The 20,046-nt window shown below is 42.1% G+C and overlaps 1 protein-coding gene and 1 long non-coding RNA gene across 2 annotated transcripts; one reads left to right on the forward strand and one right to left on the reverse strand.

Annotated features, from left to right (window-relative positions):
- Positions 1 to 2,115: 2,115 nt before the first annotated feature.
- Positions 2,116 to 19,776, reverse strand: LOC135521341 (zinc finger protein 239-like). The gene is made up of 2 exons (XM_064947259.1): positions 19,117 to 19,776; positions 2,116 to 3,602 (listed from the first exon to the last, which is right to left on the reverse strand). The coding sequence occupies exons 1-2, from the start codon at positions 19,430 to 19,432 to the stop codon at positions 2,725 to 2,727; spliced, it is 1,194 nt and encodes a 397-aa protein (XP_064803331.1). The 5' UTR covers positions 19,433 to 19,776; the 3' UTR covers positions 2,116 to 2,724.
- On the forward strand, positions 15,986 to 18,914 carry LOC135521364 (uncharacterized). Its single transcript, XR_010452532.1, has 3 exons — positions 15,986 to 17,122; positions 17,249 to 17,327; positions 18,692 to 18,914. It is a non-coding gene; the product is annotated as an uncharacterized LOC135521364 (long non-coding RNA).
- Positions 19,777 to 20,046: the final 270 nt, after the last annotated feature.

Consider the following 20,046-nt stretch of genomic DNA (forward strand, 5'->3'; position numbering starts at 1 on the left):
CCTAACATTTAGACTAAAAAAAGAAACAGAACTATTCATTTAAATATTAACAACAAATAAAACCCTCAAAAACCAAAGAAAAAACAGGAGACTCACCCGATGCTCCCCTGGTCCATCTCCACCGGCGGGGACGTCCTCTCCTCTCCTGACGCCCCCCGTCCTCCATCCCAACCCATGACCCAGGCAGTGTGTTGGGTCCTCCTCCCCACCCACCATCCCCCTCCCTGTTTGCCTCGGGGCTGCATGTAGGGGACCCCATCTCCTCAAACAGGAGTTGGGATCCCTCTGACAAACAGCCCACAGACCCCTCACTGGAGTCATCCACTAAAATGCAAGGGGCTGAGGCAAACCGGGAGGACAAATTACCCCTCCCCTCCCCCCCGCCACTCTCTTAGCCCCCCTCCCCCTCCACACCCCCTCCCTCTCACTTCCTGCCAAGCTCCCCCTCTTCATCCCTTTCTTCTTTGGTGAAGGAGGTAGTGGGGAGACACAACGTCCCATCCCCGCTAACTCCTCCACCAAATCCCTCATTTCGACCTCGAGGAAGCCTGGCAGGCTGTCCCCCCACTCCTTCCCCCCATCTCCCCACCCTCCCACCCCCCCTCCCACCTCCTTCATCCCTCCTTCTCCGTCACTGTCCCCTCTTCCACTCCTTCTCGTACCACTGTCCCCTTCTCCCTCTTCTCCTCCACGTTCTTCCACCTTCTTTTTAATCTCTCCTTCTTTTTCCTTCTTTCCATCTTCTCCTCTTTCTTTTCGCCTCTTCCTTCTTCCCTTCTTCGTCCTTCTCCGTCCTTTCTTTTCACGCGTCCTTTCTTTTCTCCCCCCATCCCCCGCTCCCCCCCAGCTGCAGACGCGTATGACCTGTGACGAGCCGGGCAATCACGCCACAGGTGTTCTCTGGAGCCACACCCGTGGCAAGCCTTGGGCTCGTCACACTCCCTGGCCTCATGCTCTTCCGACCCACAAAACCGACATTTCTTGTTACTGCACGAGGCCAGGGTATGACCGTAGGCCATACAACGCCTGCAGAACGGGGGCTGACGTGCATAGTAGAGTGTTCCCCTGTCAGCCCCCAGGGAGAACATCGCCGGAGGATGGAGGTAGCCATCCACACTCTTCGGGGACTCCCTGAGTAACGCCTGGAAACCTCTCTTTCCGTTCCAGAAACCCAGGGAGTCCCTGAGGTACCTCGCTGAGGAGACATTGTCCATATATCTCCCCAGAAAGGCCCTCACCTCTTCATCCTTCACATGCGGATTGTACATGGTTACGGTGACCACCCTGAAGTTGTTCTTCGCTAGGCTGGTCACCGCATAATGGCACAGGGGTCCCGTTTTCTCCGCTTCCTTTGCCATCTTCATCACTTTGTCATGTTTTTCTTCTTTTTGAAACGTCACATCGAAAGCCTTCTCAATCGGGTTCCCTTGAAGGCAGAGCACTTCCTTCACCTCTATCCCGAGGCATCCCATCAAAATGGTCCTTCCAAATGTCTCTCTATTCCACGGCTCCATCTCCTTGTCAGTCCAGGCAAATCGTAAGGTATTTGCCATACCAATCCCCGGAAACGATCTGTATTGATTCATTTCAAAAAATAAGCTCTCTTCAAAAAGAAGCTTGAACCTGAAATGAAAAACATCTTTAATAGAAAAAGGTGGAGCAACTGAAGTTGTTGACTCTCCACATCTATCAAGACAACTGGAGCACTGGGCCAGACACTCTTAAATAGAACCTGGACCAGCTCAGGTGAAACACCTTCCCACTAACGAGGTGGACAAGCCAGCACAGGTGTAACACATACTGACTAACGAGGTGACACTAATCAGTGCACCGAAGACACATTTCAGTTGTACAACAGACTATGTATCCCCCATTCCTACATGCTAATGTCCAACCTCAAAACATAAATGGAAAAAGAGAACAATTTAAGAGAACAAATATATCCTATATTTCTGTTGGACAAGTTTGCTTACCACCAACAGAAAACAACTTCCATTTCACAAATCAACTACAATGCTTCATCAATATAAACATGGTGTCTACTGGCTGTCAACAATTACAAACAAGAAAAAACTAAATTAAATTAAACTAAACTAAATTAAACTAAACTAAATTTTTTCCCCACTAGCTTCTAGAACTCTCGTCTTCCTAAAACTCACTAGCTTCTAGAACTCTTGTCCCCTTGGAACATAAAATACTAATCTTTTTGACTGCCCACCCTTGAGACAATCAGCAATCGAGTTGTCCTTACCACGAACATGTCTGATTTCAAGAGGAAACTCCTGCAATATCCGCAGTAACTTTTCAAATAACTGCAGAGCTTCTCTCTCTTTTCAGGGTTCACTCGATAGACATGTTGTTGGATCGGGGCCCAGTCCCCAATGTCATGCTCTTGTACATTTGGGTTGGCACATCTAAGAATGAACCTGATACATGAACCTGATATTCTAGTCAGGGCAACAATGTTAATATAATTGTACCCAAAAATTGTCAGTTGGCTGCATAAATCACAATAAATCACTGATATCAATTAGGGGGAAATCCAGTTGTATGTGCTGTTGAAACTAACACAACTTAAAAAAAACATATGGAAATGGGAGATATATTCTACCTCACTGATTAGAGGACAACCTGCAGAAGACAGTCAGCTACATCTGGGAGTGATGCATTTAAATTTACATTCTACATTGAGACATTAATTCATTGATATCATGAACAACTCCTTCATGTATGTATTTTCCAATGTTTGATCAGAGATCTTTTATCAGAGTATCTCTTGTCACATTGATCACAGCTATGAGGTTTTTCTCCTGTGTGTACTCGTTGGTGAACTATCAGGCCATTTGGCTGAGAAAAACTCTTCCCACATTGATTACAGCTATAAGGTTTCTCTCCCGTGTGTGTTCTCTGGTGTGTAGTCAGAGTGCTTGATGTAACAAAACGCTTCCCACATTGATCACAGCTATGAGGTTTCTCTCCGGTGTGTGTTCTCTGGTGTACTATCAAGCTGCTTGACTGAGTAAAACTCCCCCCACATTGAGCGCACCTATAAGGATTCTCTCCCGTGTGTGCTCTCTGGTGTAATCTTAACTGTCCTGAATAAGCAAAACTCTGTCCACAGTCAGAGCAGCTATAAGATTTCTCTCCTGTATGTATTCTCTCATGTTTTTTAAGGTCTGTTGACTGAGTGAATCTTTTCCCACATTGAGCACAGCTATAAGGTTTCTCTCCCGTGTGTGTTCTCTGGTGCGATTTTAACTGCCCTGAAAAAACAAAACTCTTTCCACAGTCAGAGCAACTATAAGGTTTCTCTCCTGTATGTATTCTCTCATGTTTTTTAAGGTCTGTTGACTGAGTGCATCTCTTCCCACATTGAGCACAGCTATAAGGTTTTACTCCCATGTGTGTTCTCTGGTGTGATTTTAAATGTCCTGAAGAAACAAAACTCTTCCCACAGTCAGAGCAGCGATGAGTTTTCTTCCTTGTGGGTCTCTGCTGGTGTGTCTTGAGGTGTTTTGATCTGGAGAGACTTTTCTTTGCCTCGTCCGCATCATGAGGTTGTTGAGGCTCCCCAGAGGATCCTCGATAGTCACTTCTCTCTCCTGTGTGAACAAAGTCCGACAGATGGTTAAAGGCCTACAACAGCAGAAATCCACTATAAAAGGTGATGCCAACAGCGTAGCCATAATGTTGTAAAAAAATTGACGGCTGTAATGAATGTTACATTTGTCTTACGGCAGTCAAGTGAACAACAATATTTAGCATCTTTTTCACATTAGTAGTAACATCAATGATTTTAGACTAGAAAAAGGTTATTACAGTTGCTGAACCCCGAAGCAGTGTGCCAGGCAAGTTTTGTTCACCAATATAGGCCCCTTTCTGTGTTTGCTAAAATTGCCACACAAGGGTGATACACACACAATTTAGTTGCAGAAACTCCTCCATGCTAATGAGGAAACCACTAGTTATGGATGTAGTATACAGTGGCTTGCAAAAGTATTCACCCCCCTTGGCATTTTTCCAATTTTGTTGCCTTACACCCTGGAATTAAAATTACATTTTGGGGGGATTTGTATCATTTGATTTACACAACACGCCTACCACTTCGAAGATGCAAAATATGTTTTATTCTGAAAAACAATAAGACAAAAAAACAGAACTATTCACCCCCCCAAAGTCAATACTTTGTAAAGCCACCTTTTGCAGCAATTACATCTGCAAGTCTCTTGGGGTGTGTCTCTGTAAGCTTGGCACATCTAGCCACTGGGATTTTTGCCCATTCCTCAAGGCAAAACTGCTCCAGCTTCTTCAAGTTAGATGGGATCAGCTGCTGTACAGCAACCTTTAAGTCATACCACAGATTCTCATTTAGACTGAGGTCTGGGCTTTGACTAGACCATTCCAAGACATTTAAATGTTTCCCCTTAAACCACATGAGTGTTGCTTTAGCAGTATGCTTAGGGTCATTGTCCTGCTGGAAGGTGAACCTTCATCCCAGTCTCAAATCTCTGGAAGACTGAAACGGGTTTCCCTCAAGAATTTCCCTGGATTTAGCGCCACCCATCATTCATTCAATTCTGACCAGTTTCCCAGTACCTGCAGATGAAAAACATCCCCACAGCATGATGCTTCCACCACCATGCTTCACTGTGGGGATGGTGTTCTGGGGGTGAGGGGAAATGTTGGGTTTGCGCCAGACATAGTGTTTTCCTTCATGGCCAAAAAGCTAAATTTTAGTCTCATCTGACCAGAGTAGCTTCTTCCATATGTTTGGGTAGTCCCCCTCGTGCATTTTGGCGAACACCAAACGTGTTTGCTTATTTTTTTCTTTGAGCAGGGGCTTTTTTTGGCAACTCTTCCGTAAAGACCAGCTCTGTGGAGTGTACGGCTTAAAGTGATCCTATGGACAGATTCTCCAATCTCCGCTACGGAGCTTTGCAGCTCCTTCAGGGTTATCTTTGGTCTCTTTGTTGCCTTTCTGATCAATGCCCTCCTTGCCTGGTCCGTGGGTTTTGGTGTGCGGCCCTCTCCTGGCAAGTTTGTTTTGGTGCCATATTCTTTCTAATTTTTAATAATGAATTGAATGGTGCTCCGTGGGAAGTTTCTGACATTTTTTTTATAACCCAACCCTGATCTGTACTTCTCCACAACTTTGTCCCTGACCAGTTTGGAGAGCTCCTTGGTCTTCATGGTGATACTTGTTTGGTAGTGCCCCTTGCTTAGTGGTGTTGCAGAATCTGGGCCCTTTCAGAACAGGTGTATATATACTGAGATTATGTGACACTTAGATTGCACACAGGTGAACATTATTTAACTAATTATGTGAAAATAATTGGTTGCACCAGATCTTATTTAGGGGCTTCATAGCAAAGGGGGTGAATACATATGCACACACCACTTTTTCATTTTTTTAATGAAATTCAAATAAAAATAAATTTAAATTACAGGTTGTAATGCAACAAAATAGGAAAAATGCCAAGGGAGTGAATACTTCCGCAAAGCATTGTATCTGGTTGTATAAACTCCTCCATGCTAACGAGGAAACCACTAGTTATGGATGTAGTATATCTGGTAATGAGGAAACCACTAGTTATGGATGTAGTATATCTGGTAATGAGGAAACCACTAATTATGGATATAGTATACGTGGTAATGAGGAAACCACTAGTTATGGATGTGGTATATCTGGTAATGAGGAAACCACTAGTTATGGATGTAGTATATCTGGTAATGAGGAAACCACTAGTTATGGATGTAGTATATCTGCAAATGAGGAAACCACTAGTTATGGATGTAGTATATCTGCAAATGAGGAAACCACTAGTTATGGATGTAGTATATCTGGTAATGAGGAAACCACTAGTTATGGATGTAGTATATCTGGTAATGAGGAAACCACTAGTTATTGATGTAGTATATCTGCAAATGAGGAAACCACTAGTTATGGCTGTAGTATATCTGCTAGTGAGGAAACCACTAGTTATGGATGTAGTATATCTGCAAATGAGGAAACCACTAGTTATGGATGTAGTATATCTGCAAATGAGGAAACCACTAGTTATGGATGTAGTATATCTGGTAATGAGGAAACCACTAGTTATGGATGTAGTATATCTGGTAATGAGGAAACCACTAGTTATGGCTGTAGTATATCTGCTAGTGAGGAAACCACTAGTTATGGATGTAGTATATCTGGTAATGAGGAAACCACTAGTTATGGATGGAGTATATCTGGTAATGAGGAAACCACTAGTTATGGATGTAGTATATCTGCAAATGAGGAAACCACTAGTTATGGATGTAGTATATCTGCAAATGAGGAAACCACTAGTTATGGATGTAGTATATCTGGTAATGAGGAAACCACTAGTTATGGATGTAGTATATCTGGTAATGAGGAAACCACTAGTTATGGCTGTAGTATATCTGCTAAACCACTAGTTATGGATGTAGTATATCTGGTAATGAGGAAACCACTAGTTATGGATGTAGTATATCTGCAAATGAGGAAACCACTAGTTATGGATGTAGTATATCTGCAAATGAGGAAACCACTAGTTATGGATGTAGTATATCTGGTAATGAGGAAACCACTAGTTATGGATGTAGTATATCTGGTAATGAGGAAACCACTAGTTATGGATGTAGTATATCTGGTAATGAGGAAACCACTAGTTATGGCTGTAGTATATCTGCTAGTGAGGAAACCACTAGTTATGGATGTAGTATATCTGCAAATGAGGAAACCACTAGTTATGGATGTAGTATATCTGCAAATGAGGAAACCACTAGTTATGGATGTAGTATATCTGGTAATGAGGAAACCACTAGTTATGGATGTAGTATATCTGGTAATGAGGAAACCACTAGTTATGGATGTAGTATATCTGGTAATGAGGAAACCACTAGTTATGGCTGTAGTATATCTGCTAGTGAGGAAACCACTAGTTATGGATGTAGTATATCTGGTAATGAGGAAACCACTAGTTATGGATGGAGTATATCTGGTAATGAGGAAACCACTAGTTATGGATGTAGTATATCTGGTAATGAGGAAACCACTAGTTATGGATGGAGTATATCTGGTAATGAGGAAACCACTAGTTATGGATGTAGTATATCTGCTAGTGAGGAAACCACTAGTTATGGATGGAGTATATCTGATAATGAGGAAACCACTAGTTATGGATGTAGTATATCTGGTAATCAGGAAACCACTAGTTATGGATGTAGTATATCTGGTAATGAGGAAACCACTAGTTATGGATGGAGTATATCTGGTAATGAGGAAACCACTAGTTATGGATGTAGTATATCTGGTAATGAGGAAACCACTAGTTATTGATGTAGTATATCTGCAAATGAGGAAACCACTAGTTATGGCTGTAGTATATAGTGAGGAAACCACTAGTTATGGATGTAGTATATCTGGTAATGAGGAAACCACTAGTTATGGATGGAGTATATCTGATAATGAGGAAACCACTAGTTATGGATGGAGTATATCTGGTAATGAGGAAACCACTAGTTATGGATGTAGTATATCTGGTAATGAGGAAACCACTAGTTATTGATGTAGTATATCTGCAAATGAGGAAACCACTAGTTATGGCTGTAGTATATCTGCTAGTGAGGAAACCACTAGTTATGGATGTAGTATATCTGGTAATGAGGAAACCACTAGTTATGGATGGAGTATATCTGATAATGAGGAAACCACTAGTTATGGATGTAGTATATCTGGTAATCAGGAAACCACTAGTTATGAATGTAGTATATCTGCCTGGAGCAAAAATGGAGAGCAAAGATTTTGGTTTTTCACAAGGTATTCTGAATATTACAGTGCAAGATCAGGAGTGCTACTCAAGGAAACTCACATTAAGCTCTGTGTCTATTCACTAATTCACCACCGTGGGGGAAAACTCAGTGGATTTCTCATAAGCTGACAGCAAAAAAAGTCTTAATTTCCAGGTTGCTTATGAGTATATTTCACACTACTTTGAATGTCCTGCTTTATATAATATGTTGTTGCAAATCAACTGCTTTATACTTTAAAAAAAACTTCCACCAGTAAAATGCTATTTGGCTAGCTTTGCTACGAGTCTGTCAATGAGCGTTTGTAAACTAAGTGTACGCAAATTGGCCCATAACTTCACCTAACAACAACATATACTTACTGTAGGATCCATAACTTCACCAAACAACAACATAGACCTACTGTAGGACCCATAACTTCACCTAACAATAACATAGACCTACTGTAGGACCCATACTTCACCTAACAACAACATAAACCTACTGTCGGACCCATAACATCACTGAACAACATAAACCTACTGTAAGGACCCATAACTTCACCTAACAACAACATAGACCTACTGTATGACCCATAACTTCACCTAACAACAACATAAACCTACTGTATGACCCATAACTTCACCTAACAACAACATAGACCTACTGTATGACCCATAACTTCACCTAACAACAACATAGACCTACTGTAGGACCCATAACTTCACCTAACAACAACATAGACCTACTGTAGGACCCATAACTTCACCTAACAACAACATAAACCTACTGTAGGACCCATAACTTCACCTAACAACAACATAGACCTACTGTAGGACCCATAACTTCACCTAACAACAACATAGACCTACTGTAGGACACATAACTTCACCTAACAACAACATAGACCTACTGTAGGACTCATAACCTCACCTAACAACAACATAGACCTACTGTAGGACCCATAACTTCACCTAACAACAACATAGACCTACTGTAGGACCCATAACTTCATCTAACAACAACATAGACCTACTGTAGGACACATAACTTCACCTAACAACAACATAGACCTACTGTAGGACTCATAACCTCACCTAACAACAGCATAGACCTCAGACATATTAATATTTCAGGTGAAATATGGAAACTAAAATGTTTTTGTCATGACATTTCAATAATTTTGTGAATAATCCCACTAGGCTACTCTATAATGTGTTGTCATTCTAAATATCATGAATTAAGGAAAATAGCTCTGTGTGTTGTGTAATAGCCTATCCATCAAGGAACAGTTCTCTACACATTATGAGATAAGTATCTTATGTGTCCAAACAGACTAACGAGACCCTACTGTAAATCAAGCAGACAATAACACATTATAAACATCAATTTGTTAGGGATGTTGGATCCAACGTGGAGCACGGCATAACTGTCTTTACCAGAGTAATGAATGAAGAAGCACTTTGGCTGTAGTTGCATGTCGTGATGCTTGTCATTCAGAAAATTATTTCCTGGATCAGCTGAGGATAGTTGAACATGTGACTGTAACTGAACAGCTACAGTATTAAGAATGATGTGTAATTATTGAAGAACCGTGTTAATGACAGTATCCATTTGGGCATTGTTTATAAAGTTAAGGTGACTCTCGGTTAAAACCATTGGATTTAGCAAACTGAAATTATTTAGGATTTCTCAAAGTAATTTTTTCTACACCTCAAACAGCAAGTAAACAAAGTCCTATTAGAATCAATTACAAATGACAATAGTTGCTCAAAGTATCTGAAAAAAATGTCCAACTCTTGAAAAGGAAAATTAAATGCTCTGATCCAGTGGAAATGTCATAAAATCCTGATAACGTTTTATTCTTTGCACAAATAGCCGACAGCTGTGTCTGTACAAAACTCACTGGTGAGGGAAACTTGAGGGCCCAGAATATTTTATACAGTGTTGCAAGCTTGCTATTGCTAGTTTTGGAGACCCAGTTGATACAATGTTTCAAGTTGGTTGTAGACAGGCCAAGTGCATCCAATAATGTGATTTATAAAGGACATTTATTTTTAACAGGATATTTAACTGCAGGCTGCAATGTTTTTATTTGCTTTATTTATGTTTACAATACAAAATGACCTTTAGATTTGTATAATTTTCAGTTAGATAGTTGATTTTATTAAACACATGGTGTGTGTCTATATATGGGAATATACATGTTATAACATTTCAACCAATCGTTTGGAAGAATGAACAGACGACTCTTGGTGGACCAAGATATATTTTAGGTGTGGTCTAAGGCACTGCAGCTCAGAGCTTGTGGAGTCACTACAGACATCCTGGTTCGAATCAACCAGTTCAGACCCCTTCCCCTTTTCCACATTTGTTTTGGTAGTTGTATTCTAATAATTATTACAATTAAAATAAATCCTCATTAATCTACACAAAATAGCCAAAAATTAAAACAGGTTTTTAGAAATGTTTGCTTATTTATTAAAAATTAAAAACAAATACCTTGTTTACGTAAGTATTCAGACCTCAGGTGAATCCTGTTTCCATTAATCATCCTTGAGATGTATCTACAACTTGAGTGGAGTCCACCTGTGGTAAATTCAATTGATTGGACATGATTTGGAAGGCACACACCTATCGATATAAGGTCCCACAGTTGACAGTGCATGTTAGAGCAAAAACCAAGCTATGAGGTCAAACTAATTGTCCGTAGAGCTCCAAGACAGGATTGTGTCGAGGCACAAATATGGGGAGGGTACCAAAAAATGTATGCAGCATTGAAGGTCCCCAGGAACACAATGGCCTCCATCATTCTTAAATGGAAGAATTTTAGAGCAACTAAGAGCTCCAAAGTTCATCTGTGGAGATGGGAGAACCTTCCAGAAGGACAACCATCTCTGCAGCACTCCACCAATCAGACCTTGATGATAGAGTGGCCAGATGGAAACCACTCCTCAGTAAAAGGCACATGACAGCCTGCTCGGAGTTTGCCAAAAGGCACCTCAAGTCCTCTCAGACCATGAGAAACAAGATTGGCCTGAATGCCAAGATTCACGTCTGGAGGAAACCTGGCACCATCCCTACGGTGGAGCATGGTCGTGGTAGCATCATGCTGTGGGGGTGTTTTTCAGCAGCAGGGACTGAGAGACTAGTCAGGATCGAGGGAAATATTAACGGAGCAAGGTGCAGAGAGATCCTAGATGAAACACCTACTCCAGAGTGCTCAGGACCTCAGACTGGGGTCCACCATCCAACAGCACAACGACCTTAAGCACACAACCAAGACAACACAGGAGTGGCTTCGGGACAAGTCTCTGAATGTCCTTGAGTGGCCCAGCCAGAGCCCGGGCTTCAGCCCGATCTAACATCTCTGGAGAGACCTGAAAATAGCTGTGCAGTGATGTTCCCCATCCAACTTGACAGAGCTAGAGAGGATCTGCAGAGAAGGATGGGAGAAACTCCACAAATGCAGGCATGCCAAATAAATTAGCTAAATTAAAGTTTTAAAAAACTAATTTAAACTCCTTGTTCGAAATCACACAGTATCATCTGATTTAGGAATTTGCAGTGAGCCAGGCTTTTGTGAGAGACAATAGTCATCTAAAAGCAGCATTGGTTTGGTTGTTTGAGTGCGAGATTTGTACTTGTGCTGATTAATTGACTTCGCTGTGTAAAGAAGGCAGAGATAAAACACATAAAAACCCTGACCACAACGTGATTTGAACACGCAACCTTCTGATGTGGAGTCAGCTGTGCAACCGATGCGCCACGAGGTCTTGGACAAGTTGCATCTTTGAGGGGATGTCTTTTCAGATTTTTTTGACTGTATCATTTGAAAAAGAGGCCTGGTTCTCTGGGGAAATGTACCATCTGACAATGCCCCCTCGTCAGTCCGTGCCTCTTTCCGGCAGGTTAGGTGTATGAAAATTTGTAAATTCAGAGCCCGGATAGCTCAGTTGCAAGTCCCTGTTCGGGTGTTGCTTTTCTGTTCACCTTCCTTCTTTAGGCAGTCTTTCTATACTTTAATTGTCTATAACTTTAAATGACATGTTCACCTGTGGACTATACACTCCCAGAGCCAAAACAGTTTAGTCTGAAGACTTTAGGATTTTTAATCTGAACCTCCAGGTTGAACCTTTCTGGCGCAGGCGTTCCACTATCAAACCACCTCGACAACATTGTCAGAGACTCCTGTCACCCAAGTTATAGAGTTATAGCTTTTTAGTAGCCTACTGCTTTTCATGCTTTCTAATGTATGCCACTTTCATGATTCTCATAAACATATGTGAGATTGTTGGTATCTCTTTGAGGAGCTTGGTTTCAGAGCTCGGCTATGAGTAATCTACCTATACTGTTTGGGTCCTACAGGTGATGAGGGCATTGCTTGCAGAGATGTGCCTGGAGATTGTACGGTTTGTATCTGAGGCCATCCTGGAGGTCATCATCCCTGCAATTTTCCGTTTTGTACGGATATACAGCCATGTGTCTCCAGTATCCGGCAAGTCTCTGACAGAATCAGAGAGATCCTCTAGCACAAACCTGAAGGTTCGCAAGAGAGGCAGCAGCAAATCCTCAAGGTCTTGCACGGCCAAATCAAGCTCCTCTCGTAATGGGTATGTTCAGTCATTCCTAAAGAAACCGGTTTCACCTAACTATTCATAACTCATTTTGTGAAAATATGTTTTGTTATCTGTGTAACAGTTTACTCTTAATGACCAATTTAATTGATTACTGAATTATGCATTGATGTGACTACCGTGTCTACTATTGATTATGGAATGCTGTATTGTTTGCTTTGTATTCTCAAAGGTCTCAGACAGTGTTGCCAAATACTCAGGGAGATGGTGAGTCTATTTCATCTGAGCCACTCAGTGACTTTTTTGGGATCACTGAGGACAGTCTCCTCACTGGTGTCCAGGATTCCTTCAAAAAGTCACTGAACAATGTCCTCTGTATCCAAAGAGAGGGCCAGGTAGACACTCAAAGTCTATCCCGGGTTATTGTTGGAGAAGTGTCAAAGAAGGTCAATTCCATAATCTCTGTGGCCATCCAAACTCCCATCTCTGGGCGAATGTCCCCTGTCATTTTTGCCAGTGGTGGTGTCTCCAGCACCAAGGTGGTTGAGGAGATGGTGTCTGGCATTTCCAACATACTTCAGATGTACATTAATGGGAAGAGTGTTGAGCAGAGTGTTGTTCTCATAGAGGATGGTGTTGAGGTGGATATGACACATTTAACAGGACAGGTCATGACAGCCCTCAGTGGCACTGTTTTGAACTTCAGCAATAAGGAGGAAAATGAACCCGACAAGAGGGAACTGCTTTGTGTTGTTGCTGACCACATGAAGATGCTTGAAGCTTGTAAAAGTCCCGAGGAGATGCTAAAACAAGGAGAGAGCAACCTAAATATCAAAGGTGCCAAATCTAGTCTTTGTCTGTCAACACAAAGTATGGACAGACTACTCACTGAGGAGTTTCAGACCAAGGCCATTGAATCGATCCGGGAGATCGTTAAAAGATTCAGGGGTTGTACATCATGTTGTTCTGGCACTACATCATCTAGTCCAACTCCTAGGATAGGTGAGATCAGAGACCTTATGGTTGACCCTAAGGCTTCTGAGTTGGTAAGTACCTTTGTTTCAGACATGGACAATCTTACCCAGTCTATCAGGGCATCCTGCTACCCTGCACAGGGTGAGCAGATCCTTCTTGAAAACCATCAAAGTAAGATCTGGTCTTACACTGTTGGTTGTTACTACGACATGAAAAATACGCTGAAGAGTCTTCTTACCTGTCCAGAAAAAGGGGATCTCGCAAGTACATTTGTGGAGAGCACAAAAGATTCTTTCACAATGGTTCCAACTTTGTGCCCGGACGTCGGTCATTCCAGTAATGGTGAGGCTGACACATCAGACTCCATTTTTTGTAAACCACTTTTAATAACCCCTCATCTATGAATGAACAAAAAGGACAAAGTGAGACCCCAAAACCTCTCTTGGCTCTCAAAAAGTATTTGCAAGACCAAGTCCTCCTTGACACCACAAAAGTGATTGCCAGCCAGGTTCTAGTCTTGTATAAGACTGAGGTGATGGAGAAGTTCTCATCTTCTGTTGGAGAGTGTGATTCTGAAGAGTCTCTGGAGGCCATTCTATTTGTGGATGACATCATGTCTGACTTGAATGATTTCACCAGTTCTTGTTCCGCCTCACCATCTGAGTTGTTAGACAGTGAACAATGTCTCTCCCATCTCACTTTTCCACTTGTTCTGCAGGACAGCACCACCAACAGTGAATCTACCCAGAGTCTTCCAGTTATAAATATGATGAAACTCTCCAGTGTCTTTCCAGACAAAGGCTAGAAAGGCAGTGAGTGAAGCTCTGAGATCTGTCAACCCCTTTACAAACAGCTTACTGGGAGACTCTGAAGCATCTAAATTACTGGACACTTTTGTAACAGATGTGGAGACTATTGTTCAGTCCATGCAGGCACATGAATCTGAAATTCTCAGAATTTCAAAAGTGAGCACCCTTTCTGCTGCTCGTATTATATATCATAGATTTCGAGAAATGCTGAGGCGTTTTCTCACTTCCTGCCAAGACTCTGTAAAGGTCATCGATGGTGTTACACCAATATATGATGAGACTCTCAAACAGGCTCCTAGTGAAAGTTTAGATTCTCAGGTGACTTGTAATAGGGATTCTCTTGAAATCCAAGCGGACCTTCAAACCTGTACCAAGGAGGTCATTAGTCAGATCCTCACTGTGTATCACTCTGAGGAATCCATGGAGGAATGCCTCTCTAGCCTAAAAGGAGATACAGAAGACCTGTCCAAGCTTTTGGATGCCGTTGTTTCTCAGATTGACGTCCTTGCCGCCTCCAAATCATATTTATCTGTTGATGACTATGCTGTCAATACACAGGACAATATGCATGGTGAGATCAACTATGATGAGGAGGAGGCATCCTCTAGAAGTCTTAAATCCACAGCCTTTGACAAACTATGTACTGATGAATTTCAAACTAAAGCCTCACATATGGCTGGTGGGATCCTTCAATCAGGGTTAATTGGTATTGTAAATACCAGCCTTGATGGTAGAAGTGCAGACATTTGTGCAGAGTCCAGTAATGATGGTGATGATAGAGATGTCAAAATCCTTCAGAAGTGTGGAACTCCATCTTTATTCACCTCTTCTCTGCACACCAATTCTGCAGCATCCAACATCGTCAGAAGCATCACTAAAGACGTTAATAGCTTCACACAAATGACTAAAATGTCTGATGCTTCAGTGTCTGGCCAGTTAGAGAGATCCCTGTCAGCTTCAACCCTTCCTGTCAGTGTTCACAACGGGGCCAATGTGAAAGGAAAGATCATTTGGTCAGGCACTGTTAACCTGTTCAACAATGTGTTCACCAAGGTCAAGGATTTTTTTGCCCAGCAACAACCGGTCCTCCTAGACAATGTGGTTGGACTCTGATACACATGCTGATACACATGCATAATTTGACTCCACTAGCAATGACTACACCTCAATGTGGTTGAGGCCCCCAAACATGCCGAATCCATATGCAGAACACAAATGATTTACAGTGTACATGAAGGCAGCCAGACCAGCATGGTAAATTATTCCAAAGCCTTAATTAGTCAGACTCTGATGACAATCCAGAGGAGAGTGTCTATGTCAGAGAGGATGAGCACCTCAGAGAAAGGCCTCTTGACTCGTTCCATCGTGGGCTCCATGTTGGAGGATGTTGACATGGTGAGAACTGATAGACACGAGATACACCGGCCATCCTCCTCAAAGTCCTCCCTGTCCATCACCTCTGCCATGACCAGAGGGTCTCAGAGTGATTTTACAAATTCTCTTCCAGGCACTCCAGTCCCCAATGAGTGGCCTGTTGAAATATATTGTCCTATCATTAGGAGTTCGGTCATTGATATGAGTGACTCCTCAACTCATTCACAAGGGTCAACAAATTACACAAGGCAAACCATCTCTGCCATAGTTGACACTGTTATGGAGGTCATTCCAAGAGAAGATACGGAACACATAGCCACTGCAGATGATGTCACTTCTTTTACAAGAAGACTTGTGAGACTCAGCCCCAGGGACGGTCTTCAGAACTTCTCACATAAGCTCACTGACAAAGTTTATGAGCTCATAAAAAGTCACAACACCCCCCAGGCTCTTTTTGTGCCAGCTGGCAAGAGTGTGTCTGACTCTATTCTTTTGAAGCTGAAGACAGGATTGAATGCTTCTGAAGAATCCAGGGAGTTCCCATCTGACCTTGTGTACTCCTTTGCTACGGAGTCAATAAAACGTCTGCTACAGCAGATTGTCTTCTGGCTTCCTCCACCATCACAAGGATCCGATTTCTGCCAAACTATCATCTCTGATGGTTCTCTGCAGGAAACAAGTCAGCTTATCCCAAACTCTTCTGCCACCTCCATTAGTTCCACACAGGTTTACTGTGACACAAAGAGCCTTTTCACCAATATAATGGTCAATCAGGTCATGGATACCTGTTCTGTGGCCTCCAATTCATCAGAAGAATTATCAGAGTTGATGAACATAATCAATGGGTTGTCCCCAACTGATGCTGGAACACTTGACTCTGACAGACCGGCTCTCATGACCACTAGCCGTCAGTCTAGTGCCAAATCATTTCCTAAACCCTCTCTGTCTGGCAGCAGCACACACAATGGTGGAACTGTGCATATTCAAGTTTTAGGAGAGGTGGAATCCAAGATGGACAACAAAGATCTGGAGATGTCTAGTGCCTCTGTGCATCCATCAACTACATCAGCCATGGACTCTGATACACATGCATTATTTGACTCCACTAGCAATGACTACACCTCTTTGGTACTTTTACTGATTGTTAGATTGCTGTCAATGATCACCCCTATCACATTACTGGAATCCTCCGACATTGGTGAAACATCAAGAGTTCTCACAAAGAGGATTCTGTCTGAGTTCTGTGGCACCTCAGGCCCTGAACAAACTCAAGCCTACCCCCAGAATCTGAAAATCAAAGAGATTTTCAAGGCTGTCTACATGGGGCTTCTTCAAGAATTCGGGTCAGAGAAGATGCTCCAGGTTGCAATGAAGTCAACGGATTATGCATTTGACGATGCCCTGGTCAAATCATTAACTAGGGAACTACTAGCTAAATGCAATGAGGCTAGCTCTTCACCTCCCTCCATGACCCAGTTGTCATCACACAATGCACTTGGCAGTGACGAGGTAGGTAATTCTGGGCTTCCAACAACTGGTAGAAAGGAAAAGAAGAGAGGAAGATTCAGCGCTCTCTGTGGACTCAACCCAAAGGTACATATGTCATCAAAATACAAATTATAAAGATTATTTTTATTCATAACATACAGTATGATGGTAAACACTGATACCCTTTGTGTGCAATTTCTCCTACTGTATAAATGACTGTTTGTTACCCAGTGTACAAAGAAGGTCAACAAGAAGAACCACTGCACTCCAACACCTTCCCAGAACCAGACCCCTGCCGTCAGTGAAACAGGTAAGTCAATACACTCAAATGTGTACTGAACAAAAATATAAACGCAACATGCAACATTTTCTAAGATTTTATTGAGTTACAGTTCATATATGGAAAGCAGTCAATTGAAATACGTTCATAAGGCCCTTATCTATGGATTTCACATGACTGGGAATACAGATATGCATCTGTTCATCACAGATAACTTTAAAAAAAGGTAGGGGCGTGGATCAGAAAACCAGTCAGTATCTGGTGTGATCACCATTTGCCTCATGCAGCGTGTCACTTCTCCTTCGCATAGAGTTGATCAGGCTGTTAATTGTGGCCTATGGAATGTTGTCCCACTCCTCTTCAATAGCTGTGCGAAGTTGTTGAATATTGGTGGGAACTGGAACACGCTGTTGAACACGTCAATCCAGAGCATCACAAACATGCTAAATGGGTGACATGTCTGGTGAGTATGCAGGCCTTTCGACATGGGGCCATGCCTTATCATGCTGAAACATGAGGTGATGGCGGTGGATGAATGGCACGACAATGGGCCTAAGGATCTCGTGACGGTATCTCTGTGTATTCAAATTGCCATTGATAAAATGCAATTATGTTCGTTGTCCGTAGATTATGCCTGCACACACCATAACCCTACAGCCAACACGACGCCATATACTAGGTCTGTGGTTGTGAGGCCGGTTGGACATTCTGCCAAATTCTCTAAAACGACATTGAAGTCGGCTTATGGTAAAGAAATAAACATTCAATTCTCTGGTCCACAGCTCTGGTGGACATTCCTGCAGTCAGCATGCCAATGCACGCTCCCTCAAAACAAGTCAACCAGCGTTTTTCCTTGCTCCTATTTTTCTCAGTCTCTGTCTCTGAGACATCTGTGGCATTGTGTGGTGTGACAAAACTGCACATTTTAGCGTGGCCTTTTATTGACCCCAGCACGAGTTGCACCTTTGTAATGATCATGCTTTTTAACCCACAAGAGTCTAAGCCCTGTCTGGGCCGAGGAGTTTGTATCGGCCTTACTGCTATTTGCCCATACAAACGCATTGAATAACAGATTCACTACATGGAACTGAAGTGTCTGTCCTAAATCTGAGAGATATAAGAAAGTTGACAAATATATATTTATATTCCTATGTATATATATTTTTAAATGTTTTTATCACCTTCTTTTTGGCACTAAACAGTCTAAGCCCTGGGGGGGGGGCCTATGTAACACTTCTGCGTTAAATAGGCGGATTGAGACTGCGAGGCTACCTGCCGCCCTACATTTGTAAATAATGTAGAATATCACAATTTAAATAGTAATAATGCAATAGTAATTCTTCACACCAACTAGGGTCAGTTAAAGAAAATGTTATATTTACATTTTTTTTCAGCAATTGTCAATGATCAAGAATCCTGCCGAACAGAGAGTGTATGCTCCACCAAGAAGAAACCAAGGAAGCGTTCGCTCATTTCCAGGATGTTTTCAGCTATAGGCAAAGCCTTGTCCAGTCCAGTTTTCTGTTCTCTCTGCTACTGCACACCACTCATTCATGTATAAGTCCCAAAATGGATGTAACAAATGCTGATTGCCCCTTTAAGACTACATATTGGGCTAAACTAATGGGAGATATCGAGGACTACAGTCTATCAGGTATTGTCATTGGATGCATTTCATCAATTGTTAACGTTTTGTTGATGGTCCCATCTTGATGTTCTACACGTTACAGTGTAGCTTCAGCCATCCCTACAGAACAACATTAAAGTGTAGAACCCCTTTACTGCATATTGGTTCAACGACTGCAGAGACGGTACTTACTGGTGTTAAACTTATCTTCAACCTCCTCTTCTTCCTTCAATGTGACAGTCATCTTCCCCTCCTCTTTCACTACAAAAACTGCATCCTCTTTCTCTGCCTCCTCTTCTTTTACTGTAACATCCTCCTCCTCTTTCACTCTGAACGAGTCTTCCTCTTCTTTCACTGAAACGTCTTTCTCTTCTTCTTTCACGGTAACAGCCTCTACTTGTTTTTGTATTGTAACATCCTCCTCTTCCTCCTCCTCTTTGACGAAAGCTTCTTCATCCGTCCAGCAGACCTCATCTTCTTTATCAGGAGAGAAGCTTAGTGAACTCATGGTCGGGGATGTTAGCTAGCTATCATTAGCGACTAGCCTCGTTCTAAGCTAACTTAGCAAACCAGCTAGCTGACAAACAACGTAAATATATAATGAAATGGGCCAAAAAGTACATACGACAGAAATGTTTAATACACAGCGACTAATATACACCAAAACAGTGTAAAGAGTGTGAATGTTGTAGCTATGTTAGCAAGAAAACTACCGAGGTGTCTGACTAGCTGTTGTTGTTGAAGGAGCGTCCCGTCCACTAGATTATACGTCACACTGGCAGCGTCGCGTGAACCTGAAAGACGCACATCGCCATCTGCTGACTGGAGTGGGCAACGCAGTAGAGAAACCAAACTTTAATTTTTAATTTACTTCATAAAAGTGTAATATTATATTACGTCGTTCAAATAGAAGCATGTGCTGATTGGTTTGTGTTTAATGAGTGAGAATTTAAAACAAACTTTACACCCACTACAGATTTGCATTGAACCATAATTCTGACATGGGTCATTTTGACCCCAGAGGCATATCTTTTATCATAGCCAAAATGTGGTTCATTCATATCTTCCAATTTTTCATGACTTTGTCAATCAACTTGTTCTTAATAAATCTAAATATGGTTT

This window comes from Oncorhynchus masou, chromosome 4, assembly GCF_036934945.1.
Source record: "Oncorhynchus masou masou isolate Uvic2021 chromosome 4, UVic_Omas_1.1, whole genome shotgun sequence".
Classification (NCBI taxonomy): domain Eukaryota; kingdom Metazoa; phylum Chordata; class Actinopteri; order Salmoniformes; family Salmonidae; genus Oncorhynchus; species Oncorhynchus masou.

Coding starts and splice junctions, on each gene's coding strand:
- LOC135521341 (XM_064947259.1), bottom strand. CDS start 19,432: ATGAGTTCACTAAGCTTCTCTCCTGATAAAGAAGATGAGGTCTGCTGG. Junction 3,603..19,116: donor TGAAGATAAGTTTAACACCA/GTAAGTACCGTC, acceptor TTGTTCACACAG/GAGAGAGAAGTGACTATCGA.